Source organism: the organism of the source record quoted next (assembly GCF_019968955.1).
Source record: "MAG: Porospora cf. gigantea A chromosome Unknown PgA_NODE_211_length_28748_cov_356.409, whole genome shotgun sequence".
In the NCBI taxonomy this organism is placed as follows: Eukaryota; Apicomplexa; class Conoidasida; order Eugregarinorida; family Porosporidae; genus Porospora; species Porospora cf. gigantea A.
In genome coordinates, this window is record NW_027151499.1 from 1 (window position 1) to 15,595 (window position 15,595).

At 53.5% G+C, this 15,595-nt stretch overlaps 12 protein-coding genes across 22 annotated transcripts; 6 read left to right on the forward strand and 6 right to left on the reverse strand.

The window, feature by feature from the left end:
* Window positions 1-36: 36 nt before the first annotated feature.
* KVP18_000412 (uncharacterized protein) lies at window positions 37-1,693 on the reverse strand (the record flags this gene model as incomplete). 2 transcript variants are annotated; one of them, XM_067956785.1, is made up of 2 exons in its annotated part: window positions 37-874; window positions 903-1,693. In XM_067956785.1, 2 exons carry the CDS (start codon window positions 1,691-1,693, stop codon window positions 37-39), a joined length of 1,629 nt encoding a protein of 542 aa, XP_067811571.1.
* Window positions 1,694-1,725: 32 nt separating this feature from the next.
* Window positions 1,726-2,010, forward strand: KVP18_000408 (uncharacterized protein; the record flags this gene model as incomplete). Its single annotated transcript, XM_067956749.1, has 1 exon — window positions 1,726-2,010. One exon carries the CDS (start codon window positions 1,726-1,728, stop codon window positions 2,008-2,010), a length of 285 nt encoding a protein of 94 aa, XP_067811564.1.
* A 129-nt stretch (window positions 2,011-2,139) lies between these two features.
* Window positions 2,140-2,472, forward strand: KVP18_000410 (uncharacterized protein; the record flags this gene model as incomplete). The annotated part of the gene is made up of 1 exon (XM_067956766.1): window positions 2,140-2,472. One exon carries the CDS (start codon window positions 2,140-2,142, stop codon window positions 2,470-2,472), a length of 333 nt encoding a protein of 110 aa, XP_067811568.1.
* Window positions 2,473-2,562: 90 nt separating this feature from the next.
* KVP18_000404 (uncharacterized protein) lies at window positions 2,563-3,087 on the reverse strand (the record flags this gene model as incomplete). 2 transcript variants are annotated; one of them, XM_067956683.1, is made up of 1 exon in its annotated part: window positions 2,563-3,087. In XM_067956683.1, the coding sequence occupies one exon, from the start codon at window positions 3,085-3,087 to the stop codon at window positions 2,563-2,565; it is 525 nt and encodes a 174-aa protein (XP_067811557.1). The 2 variants fall into 2 exon arrangements, with proteins under 2 accessions (XP_067811557.1, XP_067811558.1); XM_067956684.1 differs by having other exon boundaries at window positions 2,563-2,949.
* Window positions 3,088-3,401: 314 nt separating this feature from the next.
* On the forward strand, window positions 3,402-4,287 carry KVP18_000403 (uncharacterized protein; the record flags this gene model as incomplete). Of its 2 annotated transcripts, XM_067956671.1 has the most annotated exons (2): window positions 3,402-3,656; window positions 3,685-4,287. In XM_067956671.1, the coding sequence occupies 2 exons, from the start codon at window positions 3,402-3,404 to the stop codon at window positions 4,285-4,287; spliced, it is 858 nt and encodes a 285-aa protein (XP_067811555.1). The 2 variants fall into 2 exon arrangements, with proteins under 2 accessions (XP_067811555.1, XP_067811556.1); XM_067956672.1 differs by lacking the exon at window positions 3,402-3,656 and having other exon boundaries at window positions 3,667-4,287.
* Window positions 4,288-4,320: 33 nt separating this feature from the next.
* Window positions 4,321-4,734, reverse strand: KVP18_000411 (uncharacterized protein; the record flags this gene model as incomplete). The annotated part of the gene is made up of 1 exon (XM_067956769.1): window positions 4,321-4,734. One exon carries the CDS (start codon window positions 4,732-4,734, stop codon window positions 4,321-4,323), a length of 414 nt encoding a protein of 137 aa, XP_067811569.1.
* Window positions 4,735-4,816: 82 nt separating this feature from the next.
* On the forward strand, window positions 4,817-7,192 carry KVP18_000409 (uncharacterized protein; the record flags this gene model as incomplete). 3 transcript variants are annotated; one of them, XM_067956759.1, is made up of 5 exons in its annotated part: window positions 4,817-4,995; window positions 5,022-5,092; window positions 5,121-5,354; window positions 5,383-6,291; window positions 6,318-7,192. In XM_067956759.1, 5 exons carry the CDS (start codon window positions 4,817-4,819, stop codon window positions 7,190-7,192), a joined length of 2,268 nt encoding a protein of 755 aa, XP_067811567.1. The 3 variants fall into 3 exon arrangements, with proteins under 3 accessions (XP_067811567.1, XP_067811565.1, XP_067811566.1); XM_067956758.1 differs by lacking the exons at window positions 4,817-4,995; window positions 5,022-5,092; window positions 5,121-5,354 and having other exon boundaries at window positions 5,520-6,291; window positions 6,312-7,192; XM_067956757.1 differs by lacking the exons at window positions 5,022-5,092; window positions 5,121-5,354; window positions 5,383-6,291; window positions 6,318-7,192 and having other exon boundaries at window positions 4,817-4,999.
* A 139-nt stretch (window positions 7,193-7,331) lies between these two features.
* On the reverse strand, window positions 7,332-8,737 carry KVP18_000399 (uncharacterized protein; the record flags this gene model as incomplete). Of its 3 annotated transcripts, XM_067956659.1 has the most annotated exons (3): window positions 7,332-8,379; window positions 8,408-8,673; window positions 8,702-8,737. In XM_067956659.1, the coding sequence occupies 3 exons, from the start codon at window positions 8,735-8,737 to the stop codon at window positions 7,332-7,334; spliced, it is 1,350 nt and encodes a 449-aa protein (XP_067811549.1). The 3 variants fall into 3 exon arrangements, with proteins under 3 accessions (XP_067811549.1, XP_067811547.1, XP_067811548.1); XM_067956657.1 differs by lacking the exons at window positions 8,408-8,673; window positions 8,702-8,737 and having other exon boundaries at window positions 7,332-8,294; XM_067956658.1 differs by lacking the exons at window positions 7,332-8,379; window positions 8,702-8,737 and having other exon boundaries at window positions 8,404-8,679.
* A 223-nt stretch (window positions 8,738-8,960) lies between these two features.
* KVP18_000405 (uncharacterized protein) lies at window positions 8,961-11,512 on the forward strand (the record flags this gene model as incomplete). Of its 2 annotated transcripts, none has more annotated exons than XM_067956693.1 (2): window positions 8,961-9,758; window positions 9,785-11,512. In XM_067956693.1, the coding sequence occupies 2 exons, from the start codon at window positions 8,961-8,963 to the stop codon at window positions 11,510-11,512; spliced, it is 2,526 nt and encodes an 841-aa protein (XP_067811559.1). The 2 variants fall into 2 exon arrangements, with proteins under 2 accessions (XP_067811559.1, XP_067811560.1); XM_067956694.1 differs by having other exon boundaries at window positions 8,961-9,740.
* Window positions 11,513-11,624: 112 nt separating this feature from the next.
* On the reverse strand, window positions 11,625-14,176 carry KVP18_000402 (uncharacterized protein; the record flags this gene model as incomplete). 3 transcript variants are annotated; one of them, XM_067956663.1, is made up of 4 exons in its annotated part: window positions 11,625-12,681; window positions 12,769-13,097; window positions 13,125-13,982; window positions 14,012-14,176. In XM_067956663.1, the coding sequence occupies 4 exons, from the start codon at window positions 14,174-14,176 to the stop codon at window positions 11,625-11,627; spliced, it is 2,409 nt and encodes an 802-aa protein (XP_067811553.1). The 3 variants fall into 3 exon arrangements, with proteins under 3 accessions (XP_067811553.1, XP_067811552.1, XP_067811554.1); XM_067956662.1 differs by lacking the exons at window positions 12,769-13,097; window positions 13,125-13,982; window positions 14,012-14,176 and having other exon boundaries at window positions 11,625-12,755; XM_067956664.1 differs by lacking the exons at window positions 11,625-12,681; window positions 14,012-14,176 and having other exon boundaries at window positions 12,765-13,826.
* Window positions 14,177-14,191: 15 nt separating this feature from the next.
* Window positions 14,192-14,890, forward strand: KVP18_000401 (uncharacterized protein; the record flags this gene model as incomplete). The annotated part of the gene is made up of 1 exon (XM_067956661.1): window positions 14,192-14,890. One exon carries the CDS (start codon window positions 14,192-14,194, stop codon window positions 14,888-14,890), a length of 699 nt encoding a protein of 232 aa, XP_067811551.1.
* KVP18_005080 (uncharacterized protein) lies at window positions 14,876-15,514 on the reverse strand (the record flags this gene model as incomplete). The annotated part of the gene is made up of 1 exon (XM_067949427.1): window positions 14,876-15,514. One exon carries the CDS (start codon window positions 15,512-15,514, stop codon window positions 14,876-14,878), a length of 639 nt encoding a protein of 212 aa, XP_067811575.1.
* Window positions 15,515-15,595: the final 81 nt, after the last annotated feature.

Sequence of the window (15,595 nt, forward strand, 5' to 3'; positions counted from 1 at the left end):
ATGAATCCTGTGCTTGTAAGACCCGCAATTTGCATTTTATGCGGCCTCAGTGGAGTCCACAGTCAAGTGCCACGCTTCTTGTTTGGGCCAGAAGTCTGAGTTCTTCACTGCTTCCGTGTAGTCGTACTTCGTTTTGAAGATCGAAAGTTGCCGTGTCCAAAATACCAGAGCAAAGCCAACAACCAGGCAGGCTATGCTGGCGTAGTGCGTAGGCTCCGTCACATTGAACTTACACGGTAGAATAGAGAAGGATATGGGGTCCAAAGGAGAGGCGGGCGCCACCCCAAAGTAAAGCAGGAAGAACGAGCACGCTTCCATCGACATGAAGCCTGCCACGGTAGCAGCTACGAGGTGCTCAAATCCCTGAAGCCTTGACTCTATTTCGTCAGGCGCTACGTTTAGGTTGTCGGGGTCGTCTTGGTCCTCTAGATCGAGCTCGAGCAACTCAGAGAAGGTGTCATTCATGTAAAACAACATACCTCCAGCCACCACCAGCACCACCATAAGTTGGGCGCCTGCGAGGAGGCTGTCCGTGACAGGGTCAATCGCAAGGCTGAGGAGCCAACCAGTGAGTCCATTTTTGCTGGGCTCGAGGCTGGGCACGAAAACGGCCATCTGTGCGATAAGTAGCGCTGCGCATCCCAACACAAGGCCAACCTTTTGCCGTACGCCAAGTGCCTGTGAGATACTGACTCCGAGAACCACAAATAGCAGTCCTCCTCCAATGATGACGTACTCAATCCAGGGAGCAGAGGCATACGCCGCCAGGGCCGGAGACGAGTGAGCGCCTATAGTTATCAACGTCAAGGTGACGAAGCACCCCAGATTCAGACCGCCAGTGATTGCTGCTGCCCCTGACAACAGGAAGCCGTACCTACGTCGCGAACCTGTTGGTCACCCACTTCTCCATGGCCGACATGACTGAGAAGAGCAGCACCAACACGAGGCTGCCACCTACGACCACGCTGTAGAAATAGAATATGTTAGGGTCTTTCTGAACAAGACTCTTGAGATCATCAGCGGGCGCCAATGTTGGAGTTGGAGCCATTGCCGGCGCCGGTGCCACGGCTGGACCCATCAGTGCGCTGTCCATCAAACCCTCTGTGCTCATGCCGGCAGGCAGCGTAGCCAGCTGGTCAGCGAATGCCGCCGGAAGACCGGAATCGTGGAAGTCGTCTTCCTGCGACAAGTCGCGCTGTTCAGGGAAGTCGGCGTCCCAGTCGTCTGGGGTCAGGCCGTTCTGCTGGACACCGTCGGCCTCATCAGGGAAATCGGCGTCCGAGTTGTCTGGTGTTAGATCCTTTTGCTGAAGGCGCCCAGGCCTAATTTCCAGCTCGTGACCTGTGTCAGTGTAGTCCTCTTCCTCGTCGGGTTCCGGAATGTCAGAGTCTTCGTCTGCGAAGAGGCTGACATTAGGCGCGCTGTCGTCGTCCAGATCACTTTGGTTATACATAGAGGCAACGTCCTTGGGTACGTCAGGGACGTCTCGAGGCTCGTCGCTAGGTCTGAGGGAATCACCCGTCTCCTCATTTATGAGTCCCTGCAAAAATTGATCTGGAGGTGTGCCCTCCTGATTCATGAGTCCTTTCAACACATCATCTGGCGCGCCTGTCAACACTCCCATCATTGAACTAGCATCCGAACTGATGGCCCAGACGAACCACGCAAGAGAATAGATCAGAACGGTATGCATACAGACAGTAGTTTTTAATCGTCGAGTTTCCAATGCCAACGAGGCACCAACAAAAAGTAAGCCTTAAAAGGCGGAAGAAAGACCACGATCAAGTCCACCAGGATATGCGTGATGGCGTTCGCCTAGTCCCAGACATCGAGCTGCCAGGCATGGGACGCCACTTCTGCATCCCATGTGAACGGTATTTTATCAACGACACCGATCTGACCAAACATAAGCGCACAAGCAAGCACAAGAGGAAAGTGAAGTTGATGAAGGACGAGCCTCACACTCAAGCGGCAGCAGAAGCTGTGGTCGGTCTTTCCACTGCAAAATGACGTCGGAGATTTCCAATTGGAAATGTCTGATGCATTCAAACTGCGGGATGCAAAGAAACGAGGTCGCTTTTTTGGCGCTGTGTGGGTTTCCAAAGAAACTCCCACGCATTTCGCATTTCGGTATTTACAATGGTACACAAACTGTCGCCTCCAGTGAATCACCCGCCCTACCCTTTCCAATGCTACGTGGCGCTAACCGAGCCTCCACGACCACGAAGGGAGTTCGCGTCACGCGTCTTAGCAAAGCCGACTGGAACAATTGACAGCCACCCTTTCTACTGTCCGAAGCGGAAGCAGCGGTATCGGCCTGTAGGCACGTTCCCCAAGATTGGAGATGAGTACTTCCAATACAAATGGCAGTATCCTGTGAGCGCCGTGCCCGCTTACTGGGCTCCTTTCCACGTTGATGAACACCGACCGATGAAGTTCGCGAAGTTCGTCCAATCCGAGAGCCAGTTCTAGTAGTGCATGAGTTGAACTAGTACAACACACCGCACCAAACTTTTAAAACCGCAGAGAATGCTCACAATGCAAATAAAACCTACACATCGATTACGAGGCGACGCTCGCACGGGAAGTGATAAACTCCACGAACTCGCGTTCAGTGAGTACGTAGGGACCGTGCATATTTATTAGGAGCTGCAGACTGTCCTCTCCGTTCCAGATAGGTTCCCATTCCGGAGGGGGCGAAATATAGTTTCCCTGGTTGTCTAGCATGTGGCTCCTGTCACTCGAGAAGGACTTGATGTACTCAGCCCCAGGAACCACGTTGAAGAGGCGATCTCGTGTCGTCGGAGGGAAGGAAGCTTCGAAGTATACCGCAAAGGGAACCGACATCCCCAACGAGGAGCCGCAGTCATGCACTATACCGGCTCGGGCGTCAACGAGAACCACGTGGTAGTCCCAGACGACCAGCTCATGACTTCCTTGGCGCGCCATAAGAACTTCACGGCTGGGGTTACTTATGACTACGGCGTAATCATCTTTAGAGCACCTTGCTTGGCACAGCTTCCAAATGTTCTCTTGTCGTCCATGTCCCAGCTCCTCACCTTCACAGAAAAGTGGACAGTACTCCATTAGCTCCCACAAAAAAGTTCAAATCCAGGTTTGTATGGGCGACCTCGACGACGCTGGTGCCGGTCTCGCTACTCGGCCCAACCGAGGCGTCTGCGTCAACGCGTCTGGCCCAAGCCAGATTCTGTGTGAGAAGGTACCTGTTCTGGCCAGTCCTGACTCAGCTAAATTCAGCCTACTCGCTGAGGGACCTGGTTGCTCGCTGCTTCATATCGCTGTCAGCCAGAGAGTACCAAGTGGCGCCTCGAGAGAGCTTCTTCGACTTCTGGGTTGCGCGCGATGCGCCCCGCGTCCGTGCCTGGTGTGCCCGAGTATACATGGCGTCTGTCAACTCGGCTACGTGCCCACCGCTCGTCTTCGAGGGCTCTCTTCTGTGCACTAAGGTACGAGGTAAATGGCATGTCACATCGCCGGCCGAGGTCCCTCGGTGGTGCCAACTGAAATGCGTTAACGACGATACGCGGTTGCCGTGGACGGCCAATGTCACACTCAAAGACCTCTTCGGTCATTGCCCATGCGATGACTGCCGGCTTGAGCACGGTACGGCAGGCCGATTCGAAGCGCTGGCAAATGTGAGCACTAATGGTGCAAATCAACCAGCAATTTTACGTCGACGTTCTGGGCCTCGTCGAGACGTCCTCGGATGTTGAACAGCTAGCTAAGAGTGTATTCAAACAGGCCATGTCAAAGCGCAGGCACACTGAGCTCGTGGCAGACCTCACAGCACTCCTGTGCTACAAGAATCTTCAAGTCGACCAGTTCTCGTTCAAGAAAGCGTTCATCTCAGAGACTCAGACTCGCTTTGATCGTGCATTGGAAAGGGCGAGGCAGCTGGATGACTCAGCTGACGTCACCTTAGCCCGGGAGAAGCTGCTCCAGGTGACTGTGTTCATATCGCAGGCCCACTCTCGCCGTCTCATTCCATGGAAGGTCATCCGAGCCAGCGTCGATGTTCTCATAGGAGAAGTGAATAGCAACGTCCATCCTGCTGCCTGCGAGGTATGCATGGAAGGCGCTGTCTCGCTTCTCTGCGGGCTGGGTCCGCGAGCCGACCTTGATGTTTGGGCACCCTGGCTCGAGACGCTCAAAATGAAGAGCCTCCCTGCCCGTATTGCTAAGATGATCACGTCTCTTGGGCTGAACGCTGATGAAGGGTCGAGCTCTGCCTGTCGTACGGAATCAGGGAGCATTCAGAAGTTTTAATCAGTGTAGTGTATTTTCGCAACTCCAGTCTCCTCAAAGAGTTTCGTGCTGTCGCTGCGGAATGTCCTCTACGCGCCTACGCTTCGTTGTGGGGGCAGTGAATGTCGTTCGGCCGTACTGGGATAGGTTTTGCTTCTGCCGGTCTAGCCACTCCTTTGGGTAAGGCTGCTGGCGACCCATCTCGACGGCGAAGTCGCATTGCTTGAGCGGGTCACAACCAAGTCCGTGCAGCCTCTCGAGTACCCGATGCACAGACTCTCCTTGAGGAAACAATTCGCCTATGGATCTCTGGAGGTGCTGGCAGCCTTTGTCGTCCTCTGACTCATCCGTTTCTGTTGGCTCTGCCAGCTTCATTGAGGACCAGCTGCTCCGGCGGAGCGACGACGCCGCACCAAGGACCAGTGCAGCCTCTGCGGCAATGGCGCACAGCAATTGAGTGGTGTCCATGCCGGTGAATTGCCAATTCCAGCCGGTTTCTTCAAACTGACGGATCGATATCAAAGATATTCGCAATGCGGAGATATTAGCAATGCCCGTTCACATCGAAGGCGATGTGGGATCTCGGCACCTGTATGTGGGCAGCAGCGGGTTCATCTCCAATCTGATCATGATTGTGAACGTTTTCCGCCTAAGCATTCCAAACATCGCGAACAGGGAGTCGCGAATCCTCCTCGTGATAATCTCCATCACACTCAACATAACTAAGAAGTAAGTAAGAGGTGCTATGCTAACAGTTTCCTGTTGGAGTTCGAGTCCGAAGCCGCTGACAGCTTTCTGGCGTTCCATTTCCTCGTCTCTTTCTTGCGTGAGGAGCCATTGGAAGACGCACACAGTGTACAATTTGGATGCGCCTTCCGGCAATTTAGTGGGAGATATTGTGATCTTGGTGTCATTGTTGCACGTCTGTAACGGGCTACCTCTGCGAACTATCGTCAGGATCAATGGAATCTTGGCTATGATGATTCTCCTCCAGTCGCGAGGTGACTATAACATGCTTCTGTGGATGATAGGATCAATGGTGCTACTATGGTGCCAAGGTGCCTGTTTCTTGGTTTGTGTCTCCAATCGTAAGACGAGTCTTATCGAGTCACCCAGTTGGCGCTTATCTGCTCGCGGTGCACTCATGGCCGCACGCTTTACACAGGGACATCCCGTTGCTGGCGTCACTCGAGATCCCTGTCATATCCAACCCATACCTAGAGAGGATGAAGCTCTCACGGAATAGTTTAATCATGCTGCTGACCCATTCAGCCAACTCACCCAGGCTTCGACGACTCATCATGGACAACTGGAAAGAGGGAAAGGATGTCACGGCTGAAGAACTCATGCAAATAGGGTTCTTGCAACGAAAGGAAGACGACGTATCCCGCCGGAGCGTCGCTTCGAGTTTTCATGAAGCTGTGATGAAGGCACAGTACACATACTACAAGGAGGTAGACCAGATTGAGCGCTTCTGGCACATACAACCAGATGTGGTTTCGAAAGGCGACGACGAGGACTCCAAGCCCACAGGAGGCCGCCCCGACCTTCTCTCCTCCGTCAAGGACCGGAGTCGCAAGCTTAGATCGGACCTCAGGGAGGGACGGGAGTCGCAGACGACTCAGTCAAGCATGAGCACGTCCTTAAGTCGCATGTTCCGAGGGATGTCAGAGACATCTAATCACGCAAACACCGGTGAGGCACAAGACTACAATGACGACATCTACACAAGCCGAAACGTAATTCAGCAAGCCTTCAAGTTCCTCGACAAGTACATCGCGGAGACCCGCCGAGTTGACATCTTCGCAACTCGGCCAATATTGGCTTACATGCGCCCGTGGAACAAGTACGCACGCATGCTCACAAGCTGGAGCACAATGCTGGACGTGGACCTGTGGCTGCCGTCGCATATGGTTCTGCAGAAATCATCCAAAGCCAACCAGGATAAGAAGTTTGTCATTCGGAAAGTAGCGTGGATGCAGCTGCTGAAATCACGGATCCTGCTTATGAATCGAGTGCCTGTCAGTGAGTGCATTTCCAGTGAGACACAGTGCTCTACCAGATTCTATTGGCCTGCTTCCAACCAGTGCTGGTGGGAATGTTGCTGTATGGCGACAAGATGCACAACAGCTTCTGGGATGTTAACCTGTTCTACGCTGGTGCGAGGTCTGCCGTGCAACTGTTGCTGGTGGGAGCTTGGTACCTTTTTGCTTGTGTGCAAGCCGCCAGCTTGAGAGAGATGCAATCCGTCCCGGCCTCAACGGAGGCTTACGTGAAGGCTTGTCGAGAGCCACTTGGCGCTCAACGAACGTGGGCGTACTTCACCCTCGACTTCTACCAATCGATGACCGCATCAGTCTACAGTGACATGGACACCTCGTGGTTTTTTCTGTCCGGGCTCGACGCTCGGGACTCTGATGTGGCGGTTAAACTGCTCAGAGCTACACAGGTGCTTCATGCGGCCATACTGGGGCTATCATTCATTGACTGCTGCTTCTTTGCGTCTCAAGGAAGAGTGCCGCCGTGGATTGGGCTCATCGTTAATGTAGGCTCCATGTTCAACATGACGACGTACCGAAACCGTATCTTACTCTTCGTCACAATCGCAGAAACTTTCGGCGTGTGCATTCTCTATGTCCTCTTGGCAGAGTTCATGCCCACTGTCTACGAAGCCTCCACCACAAGCGAAGTGAGTAATGTGGCCTGCACCCTGGCGAATTGCTGGGTAGTGGGTTTCATTCGTATTACCATCAATGCGCTCATCAGACGCAATTGCTACATGCTGTACTTGCTGTTCGTCAACCCTCACCTACTGATGATTGACGCTCTGACGCCTTTTGACGCGCCCCAGCTAGAGGGCAGTACCACCTCTAAGAGTCCTTCATCCAGCCAATGTTTGACCGTTGTTGACGACGCAATGCTATGATGTTATGACGCAAACCCACGCCCTACAGTCTCAAGTTTTCATGTTACTCCATCAACTCCGAGCACGCTCGATGTTACTCCATCAACTCCGAGGACACTCTCTGACACAAACCCACGCCCTGCAGTCTAAAGTATTCATGTTACTCCATCAACTCCGAGCACACACGAACGTACTCCTCACACTCTGAGGGGGTTCCATAATAGAAAACTTCCTTGCCTCGACCGTCATCGTTCTCATGGTTCAGCAGCACGACCATCATGGTCATGTTGTCGCACCCCACCCCGCCTTCGGTCTCGAACGGGGTATCGGCCACACAAGCATCGCACATCTCTTCGCAAATCCGAGTCAGTACTTCATGATCGGCAGGGGGAGGCTTAGCTTCACGGTACTCAGTCAGACGAGATCTGACGAAGTCGACTGCATCTTGATTCGACTGACAATCCCAGATCCCGTCGCAGGCAAGAATGACAAAGTCATCATCTTTCTGTAGAGGAGTCACCGTAACATCAGGATACGCTGATATGCGCTGGTCCCTCGCTGGAATTGCCAAGTCCTTCTTGTAGAAGAGATCTCCGAGAGACCTCGACAAGTTCAGGTTGCCATCAACACGTCCGCAGTTGACAGTGCCGCCTGCGGCCTTGATCCTTGCAAGCTCCCTTGATTGCATGGGCTTATGGTCCATCGTAAGTGCGACGGCCTCGCCCTTGCGGCTAGCCACGGCACGACTGTCGCCAGCGTTCGCCACAACCAAGCAGGGACTGCTGCCCCGCACATGAGCCACTACGACAGCGGTGCAACCGCACCCTTCAGGATCCCAGGCAGTCGATGCGCTGGAGTCCTCGTTCATGTCCACCTCGTAGTCTTTAATGTCGTCGACAGATTCCTCCTCGTCGGAGTCCTCGTCCTCCATGGCGCTGACGGTGATGTACTTCTTACCGTCCTCTTCGTGCATGTCGATCTTTCGCTTGCCTTGTAACAGTGCCTTAAGTAAGGGCTGCTGGACAGAGGGGTTGATGTCGTTCTCCTTCATCACACGTGTTCGATCCGCCTCGATGACGCTCTGCAAGTGTTTCAACTCCGTATGCGCGTCGCTTGCGCTCATTTCATCGTCCAGCCGTAGGAAGCACGATTGAATGGCTTCACATAGGTCGATGACTTCCTTATTGCCGTAGTTGTTGTTAAAATCGCTGCGTCAGGCAGAGTCCAAAGGCTCACCCTGCACACATCAGCCTTGATTTTTCTTGGGGCACAGTGACGCCCTGCAAATTCGCCGCCAATGCGCTGGCAATATGCCGAGATACCCACATCGACACTGCGGGACCGCCATGGCCGTCAAACACTCCATAGAGAGACACACCCTCAGGAAAGGATGGCAGGGCCAGGTCAGGGACAGCCACATGGGCATCTTCCATGTACTGCCGCCAACCTTGCATTCCGGTCACCGCATAGGTAGCTCGGTCGTCCGAGCTGGACTCTGAATCCTGCATGAGCGCCCATGCATCCCCTTACTTTCACTTTCAATGGCTTCGAAAGGTACGCGCCCATAATTACTGATTGAAGGTTCTTCTGATGTCTTAGGATAATCGAAGCGCTCCAGTACCCCACAAGAAGTAAAAGAAGGAATTCCGCGAGGCGAGTCAGACAGGACACAAGAGCAGAAGAGGTGTCCTTGAAAAGGTCTATCTTCTGGGCTTAATCTGTATTTAGGATATATGTTTCAAACCCACACATTACGGAGCGCGTGTTTATGAATTCTCCATAAACACAAATGGACTGCTGCGGCGGGCATGAGGTTCAGGCTCTTGTGATTAGTCGACGAAACCGCAGCTTTGGTTATGGATTGTCGCACATTTCTATGGTGCTTCAGAGTTGCTGCCCCCTGAAGTGCATCTTCCTGTTCGTCTGCACCAAGTCTGAGTCAACCCCAGTGGTCGATGATAATCTCATCTATCTCCTCGATTTGGTGCAAGTAGGGGATACGCTGAGCCTCAGATCTGACGGTCTCCGTTGTCTGGAAGCTGATGGATGGAGCAGTCCTCTGAAACCCGCATACGACGTTTTACGAGGTACCCCAGCTCTCAACGTCCGTGGAGACTTCTTTCAACAGGAAGTATTGATGTCTCATTGGCAGTTCGCCCAGAAAATGTACCCCGACCTCCTGGGTGATCTCCTGTCAGACCCAATGTCAGAGCCCCAAACGAGCATATCAAGGGTGTACTTACTGGACGAGAAATCGGACGTGGATTGCGCATTCAAAATTGCTAGAGGAAACTCGTCATTCGAAGGACGGTTCGCACCTTCAGTCCTTCCGCGACTGCCTACGCGGGAGTGCTTTCTCCTTCGACGCCTGAAAGCCAGCACCGCCCACTACCCGTCACTCTATTCTATACGCATGCTGCCCGACGACACTGAAGTCAGTGTAGTAGCTTCGGTATACGAAGCGTCGACGCATCCTTACCTTACCGCAACCGTTCGCCAGTTGTCCATGAATATTATGCTGGTCGACCAGTCCATACCTCAGGAGATACACAAGACCACGTGGTTTGAGGTGAGATTTTCGGTTAAGGTGGGTTTCCAAAAACTTTCACACAGCTTACTGCGGAAACACACAGAGATCTGCCTGTACTAACGGCCGGAGATACTTTCCGTATCCGCCGAGCAATAGTTAAGCGGAATCGCCGGGGCAACGTACTTTTCGTCGACCTCGAGCCCTCCTTCACGACATCGGTGCGCATGTGGTCTGGAGGCCCTCAACCCTCGCTACTAGACCTGCCTGTTAGACAGGCAGGCTTCGTGTTTCCTCCGAACGATGTACTCCCGATCCCTGCGGTAGGACACGTAATTTGGCGCACGACCCATGGTGGGCGAGAGCTGGAGACTCAATGGTCGCTGGACGACCAGATGAGGGTTACGTCCGCGATCCAATGGATGCGAGGTATCTTACAGAAACAATGCTTGTACCATCCCTTGTCGCCGGTGGTTAGAACCTTGAAGGAGCTTTTCAGGCGCTCCACAACAGCCCACATGAGGCAGGCAGTTCAGCTTTATAGGTGTGCTGAGGGGTTGTTTAGTGAGCCGCTTTGGAGGTCAGACACCTGCCTGTCCAATGCTCACCTTTTTGGCGATGTGGTTGTTAAAACAGTCGACATCATTGAGTTACCGGCTGGCAGTACGCTCAGCGGATTGCACCTGACTGATTTGTATGGCAAGTTGCCCAAGCTACCAATCCTCCGCGAGTTGGTAAAGGTGGCCACGCCAGACCCTCCAGCCGTCCTCTCGCTAGCATCCGACCTTTTCGGTGAGGAGAGCAGCTACGACAAACCTGAGAGCATTCCGGCGCTTTCGCGCCTGTCTCCCAGGCAGTACGTGACACACTGGGCTTCTGAAGTGCCTGAGCTTACGTTGTACCCCGAGACACCCATAATCGTGCTGGTCACTGATGGAAGCCTCGGCCGCACTGACCGCGATACTCGCTGGGACTGTTTTGGCCTGTTGGGCCTCACGCCAGACATGCTGTCATACCTTCACAAACCACCCCAAACAATTTCGGAGGCCTCCTGTGTTCCGAGAACGGAGCCAACCTGCCTACGTGTAGGCGACTGGCTGCGTCTGCGGAATGTGACGTTGTCAGATACTGTCGTGCAGATGTCTGACGAGGAAGGCCCCTTCCTGGTTCCTTGCATTGAAGTCTATTTCAGGAGGAGCGCGAGTTGCGAGGGGAGGATGGGCAAGGGGATCAATCTGCTCCCGGCCCACTCCCATGATGTGGCGATCAGAGAGGCTGCACTTAGTGCCGCGTCGACAATGCGATATTCCGCACCTCCGGCGGCAGACGAAGCCACTCCTCACGTGGCAGACGAAGCCACTCCTCACGTGGTAGCTCCTACGGATCCAGCAACCGTGGCAGATGTGAATTCCCCCCATTCATATGACCGCTCCCACGTCTCTGCAGCTTCCCACATATCTATTGATTCAGACACCCCCTCGCCAGCGTATCTACACGATCGGGGAACCGACGCTAGAAGTCTCGACTCTCTAAGTCAGATCGATCGGCGCCAAGACGTTGAGTCACCTACGAGCCGCTTCGAGATCGCACCTGATCCCCCCCTGAGTATTCCTAAGGAACGTATCTTCGGGCCACCCCCTGAGCTGGTGCCTCCACCCATGCTGAATCTCTCCGCCATCGCCGACCCAGGCTTCGTGGCTCCCCCAGCTCCAGTCCAGAGCCCAGCGGGAGAGGTGCCTGTCACAGCACATCCGTCCCGCCCAAAGAGAAGCCGGAGACCGAGTTCGAATATAATCTGGTACAGTCCATCTTGAAGGCTTGGAACTCTCCGTTCTTCGTTCTTAACAGGTCTAGTTAGCCATGAGGACTCAATGCTGGAACCCTGAGTTAATCACAAAGAATGGGACTAAAAAATCACTAGAACTCTCAGGTTATCTCAACAGGGCTGGAAACGTCGATTGTAGTATCAAAGTCCAGGTCCAAAACATCCAGTTGCACCAGATCTACAGGAGTCCGCAGCAACGAATGCACGCTCGGTACCGTTCTGCCGTGATCTCCATGCACCAGCTCCTTGATGTACGTGCCTGCCTCCGCCTCCACCAGCATACAAAAGTACTGGTCATCCACCACATGGACTTTCAAACTGTAAATATGCTTCACACGCGTTAACATGGCCCGTCTGTGAGCCACTCGAACCGGAGTCTTTTGGGAAATCTCTCCTACGAGAGCTGTGAGCGTTTCCGCCACATCAGTCACTCGCTGTGAGGCTCGGCAGACACAACCATAGGTCTTTCGTTTCTGTTCGGCTTGTGACTGCATCTCAGTGAAGAGAGACTTCGATCGAATGCACTCAGGTCCGTTGAGAAGCTCTAATGTGTGGACTTGGACGTCCTGCGGGCTGACGAGGTTGATAGCGTGCGTCATCTCTGTCTCATCAGGAAGGGTGACCCTTTTGGAGTTGAACAATTCAACGAGAAATGGCCTTCCGCTTCCCAACATTCGCACGTCCAGATCTTCCCGCCCCGCAGCGCAGAAGTTGTAGTCCTCAGCGCCAAATAGCGAGACCAGCGGGCCACCCACGATACTACCAACTGAATGCGTCGTTTTTGGTACGCCATCAACGGTCCAGTCCGTCTGGGTTACGCACCTGGAAAGCTTATTGTAGCGGCCTCTGACGAAAATTGAAAGCCGGCTGACCACAGGGGTGAGTGATGGTGGGGTCTGGAGCATGTCCACCTGCAGCTCTACTTGCAAGAGTGAAGGGTTCACAACCTTTATATTTTGAGGTTCCAACACCGACGCTAATGCTGTCCGTAACAACCTCTTAATGCTGGCTGCTTGATCTAGGTGGTTGATTCCGGAAACTGCCACGGCGCACTCGTCCCCGTCCTCGAACTCTGCAAGTTTGTCGAAGAGTACGCTGGCAAAAGCAGAACCAGGGCGTACGGCGCAGGCTGCGGAGCAGAGCAACCCTTGACAAGCGCTGCATTCCGAGTCGTTCCAAGCATGTCGCAGCACATCATCAGCGTTGAGATCACCGCACGGTATGCACAACATATTCGAATTTCACAGCCCTGTAGTTGGTGGAGTGAGTAGACGATCGTACAGTTCTGGAGCGCTGGGCTTCACACACGACTTTGACAGAGCGACACGAACGAACGCCCACCCCGCAAGGCTGACAGATCCGAAAACATACAGCGTGTCAATGACCGGAAAAAAACCTGCAACGAAAACTGTCAAAAACGAAGCTGACAAGTTTAACGCTCCGCAGACCGACAGTGCTGTATTCCTAACCTCCGACGGAAAGAGCTCAGCGAGATAAATCCATGTGAGTGGACCCAGCGTGGCCGAGAACACGGACACGAAAAGCACACAACCGAACGCTACGAACACCGAAGTCTGTGTGGTAGCCAGCGAAAATCTTACCATCTGCGACTGCGCCAGCGAGTGGCCCAGACATGGAACCAGCAAACACAAAGCCATTGCCAAGAGACCGGATCTCATCAACGTCGATATGTTGGAGGAGTTATAGTGAGGCGCCATGCACACGGTCGTCAAGATGTTGGATAGGTTCAGCAGCACCGTAAACAGCGCCACGGTGTTGCTGCCCAGTCCCAACTTCCGGAGCTGGTACCCAAACGTGCTACACACCACGTTTACACCCGACACCTGTTGAACAATGGCCACTGCGGCCCCTGACAGGACGCACCACCGATACTGGGACTCGAGCACGCCTGTGAATCGCTTGCTGACGTGGGAGTTCCCCTGGAGAGCTCGGAAGCGATCCAGCCTAACGTCAGCCTCCCGGCCATACAGCCGAGCGGCCACCTCAGCAGCCTCAGCCTCCTTGTCACATGCCAAGAGCCAGGCAACATCAGACGGTAAGCGAGTAGCAAAGCCGATAGCCGCGCCGCTAACAGCTAGGGGAATTCCAGCAGTCAAAACCTGCCAACCGAAGCTGAAGTAGGCATCATTGACAATGCCTTGCACCATTGCCAAAAATATGCCGACGGAGATTCCTATCTGATGCATTGACCCATTGGAACCCTTCTCCTGCGATGCTGATGACTGCGCGATGAAGAGGGGAACACTGTTACACGTCATACCCACGGCCAAACCAGACACCATCCTGGATACAAGAATCGACGAAAGGCTAGGCCATGGCAATACAACGAATGCGCCTGTTGCAAACGTGCAGGAGGTAAGGACCATTGTATTCCGGAGCCCAACACGAGGAGTAACCGACGATCCTAAAAAACTCCCGACTAAGGCACCGACGTAGAGCTGAGTACTTGTCATCCCCAGAGGCTCACGATGCTGTTGACAAGCGAGAGGTACAGCTGATCCGATAAAGGGAAGCCGCTATTTCGAAACTGCGCCAGGAGTGACCGGTCGATTCCATCAAGCAGGCATATCGCGAAACCAAAAAGTAGACTGTTGGTCGCCGCAAGTGCCGATAGTTTCTGGGACAGATTCATTGAAAATTCCCGTTAATGAACCCTGAGATTGAAGAGCTACTCCAAACGAATAACTCGTTACGACGCGACGAGATTCGATCCGTCGTAGAGCAAGAACGCCGGCGAGAGAAGGAACAGCGCCGTAAAGCGAAGCGACGTGAGCGCCAGGACTCGTCCGGGCCAGTGGAGTACCGCAACCGCAAAGTCAGACGAGTCGACGAAATCGCATCTGCTGCTGGACCGCCTGTGAAAGGACTTGACCTTGCCCTTCTGAATCAGATCAGAGAGAAGCTAGCCACAGACAAGATTGAGTTGGGATCGGCGCCGTCCACGTGCCAGGAAACCGCAGCTCTACTGAGTTTTTTACGAGAACCAGCCAACTCCCGACCAACCCGCGTGGCGTATAGTTTTGAGACCAGCATGTATGTGGATCACTCTGATCTCCCCTCCAGCAGCATTATCTGTGAAGACCCAACAGATTACTTTGACAGACGCATGCACCCCGCGTTGGTACGTGCTCTTGAAGAAGTCTTCAGGGAGGGTTCTACTCCTTCGAAGGCTTCACTTGCGCTATTCCGTCAGCAAACGGATTTACTGGAAGTTCTACCGGAGGCTTCTGTCGGGCAGGATAATCCTGACTCCAGCAGTGAGTCCGAGGATATCTTCTCTGGGGTCGGCGCATACTCTCCCCAAACTCGTCTCCAACCGCTGACCGATGAGCTAATGCTTGACTGACTTCTTTTTGGCCGCCATCTTGAAGATGTTGCTGCCCTTTTTGGAAGGGCTGGCCACTTCCGGCTTTTTTAGCTCGAAAGCCACGGCCACACGGTCACATTCGACCTCATCGGGTGGGTCATCCTCCTCGATGCGTTGGTTGGCTACCAACTCCAACATGTGCTGCTCGTGTCTCTCGTCTGCCGTTTGCTGCCTGCAAATCAGGGCGTTCTGTTCCTTTTCGTATTGCATCCTCTCCCGATCGATGAACTGAACCATGGTACCCTTTTCGGTTTCCTCTATCCTAATCTTGCCGCACGTTTGAAGATAGTGCACAAACTCGTGAAGTGTCGTCCACTGCGTGGCGTTCATGTGAATGTGTTGCTTGTCGGAGATTACCTCACAATAGACGGTGTTGGCTAGAACCTTCGTCTTGCGATATCGGCCTCGCATCAGTCGCATAAAAGTAGACTCGAACTCGCGAGAAAAATCGCTAATGAATTTTCCTGGTGTCTGCATATAGACCTTCATCATCCGCTGATGACTTTCCGACATCCTATGGCACTTGAAACCGTTCTCGTCCCGACATTGTTTCTCGCACATCTGACAGTACCAACGTAGTCTTTGAAGGCCATTAGCCTTCATTTTGTTGGCCACCCACCGCGTGGAACCTGGTTCGGCTCTCCCCTTTCCCATAAAACCCAATTATTCCGATTTCTCTTTCAC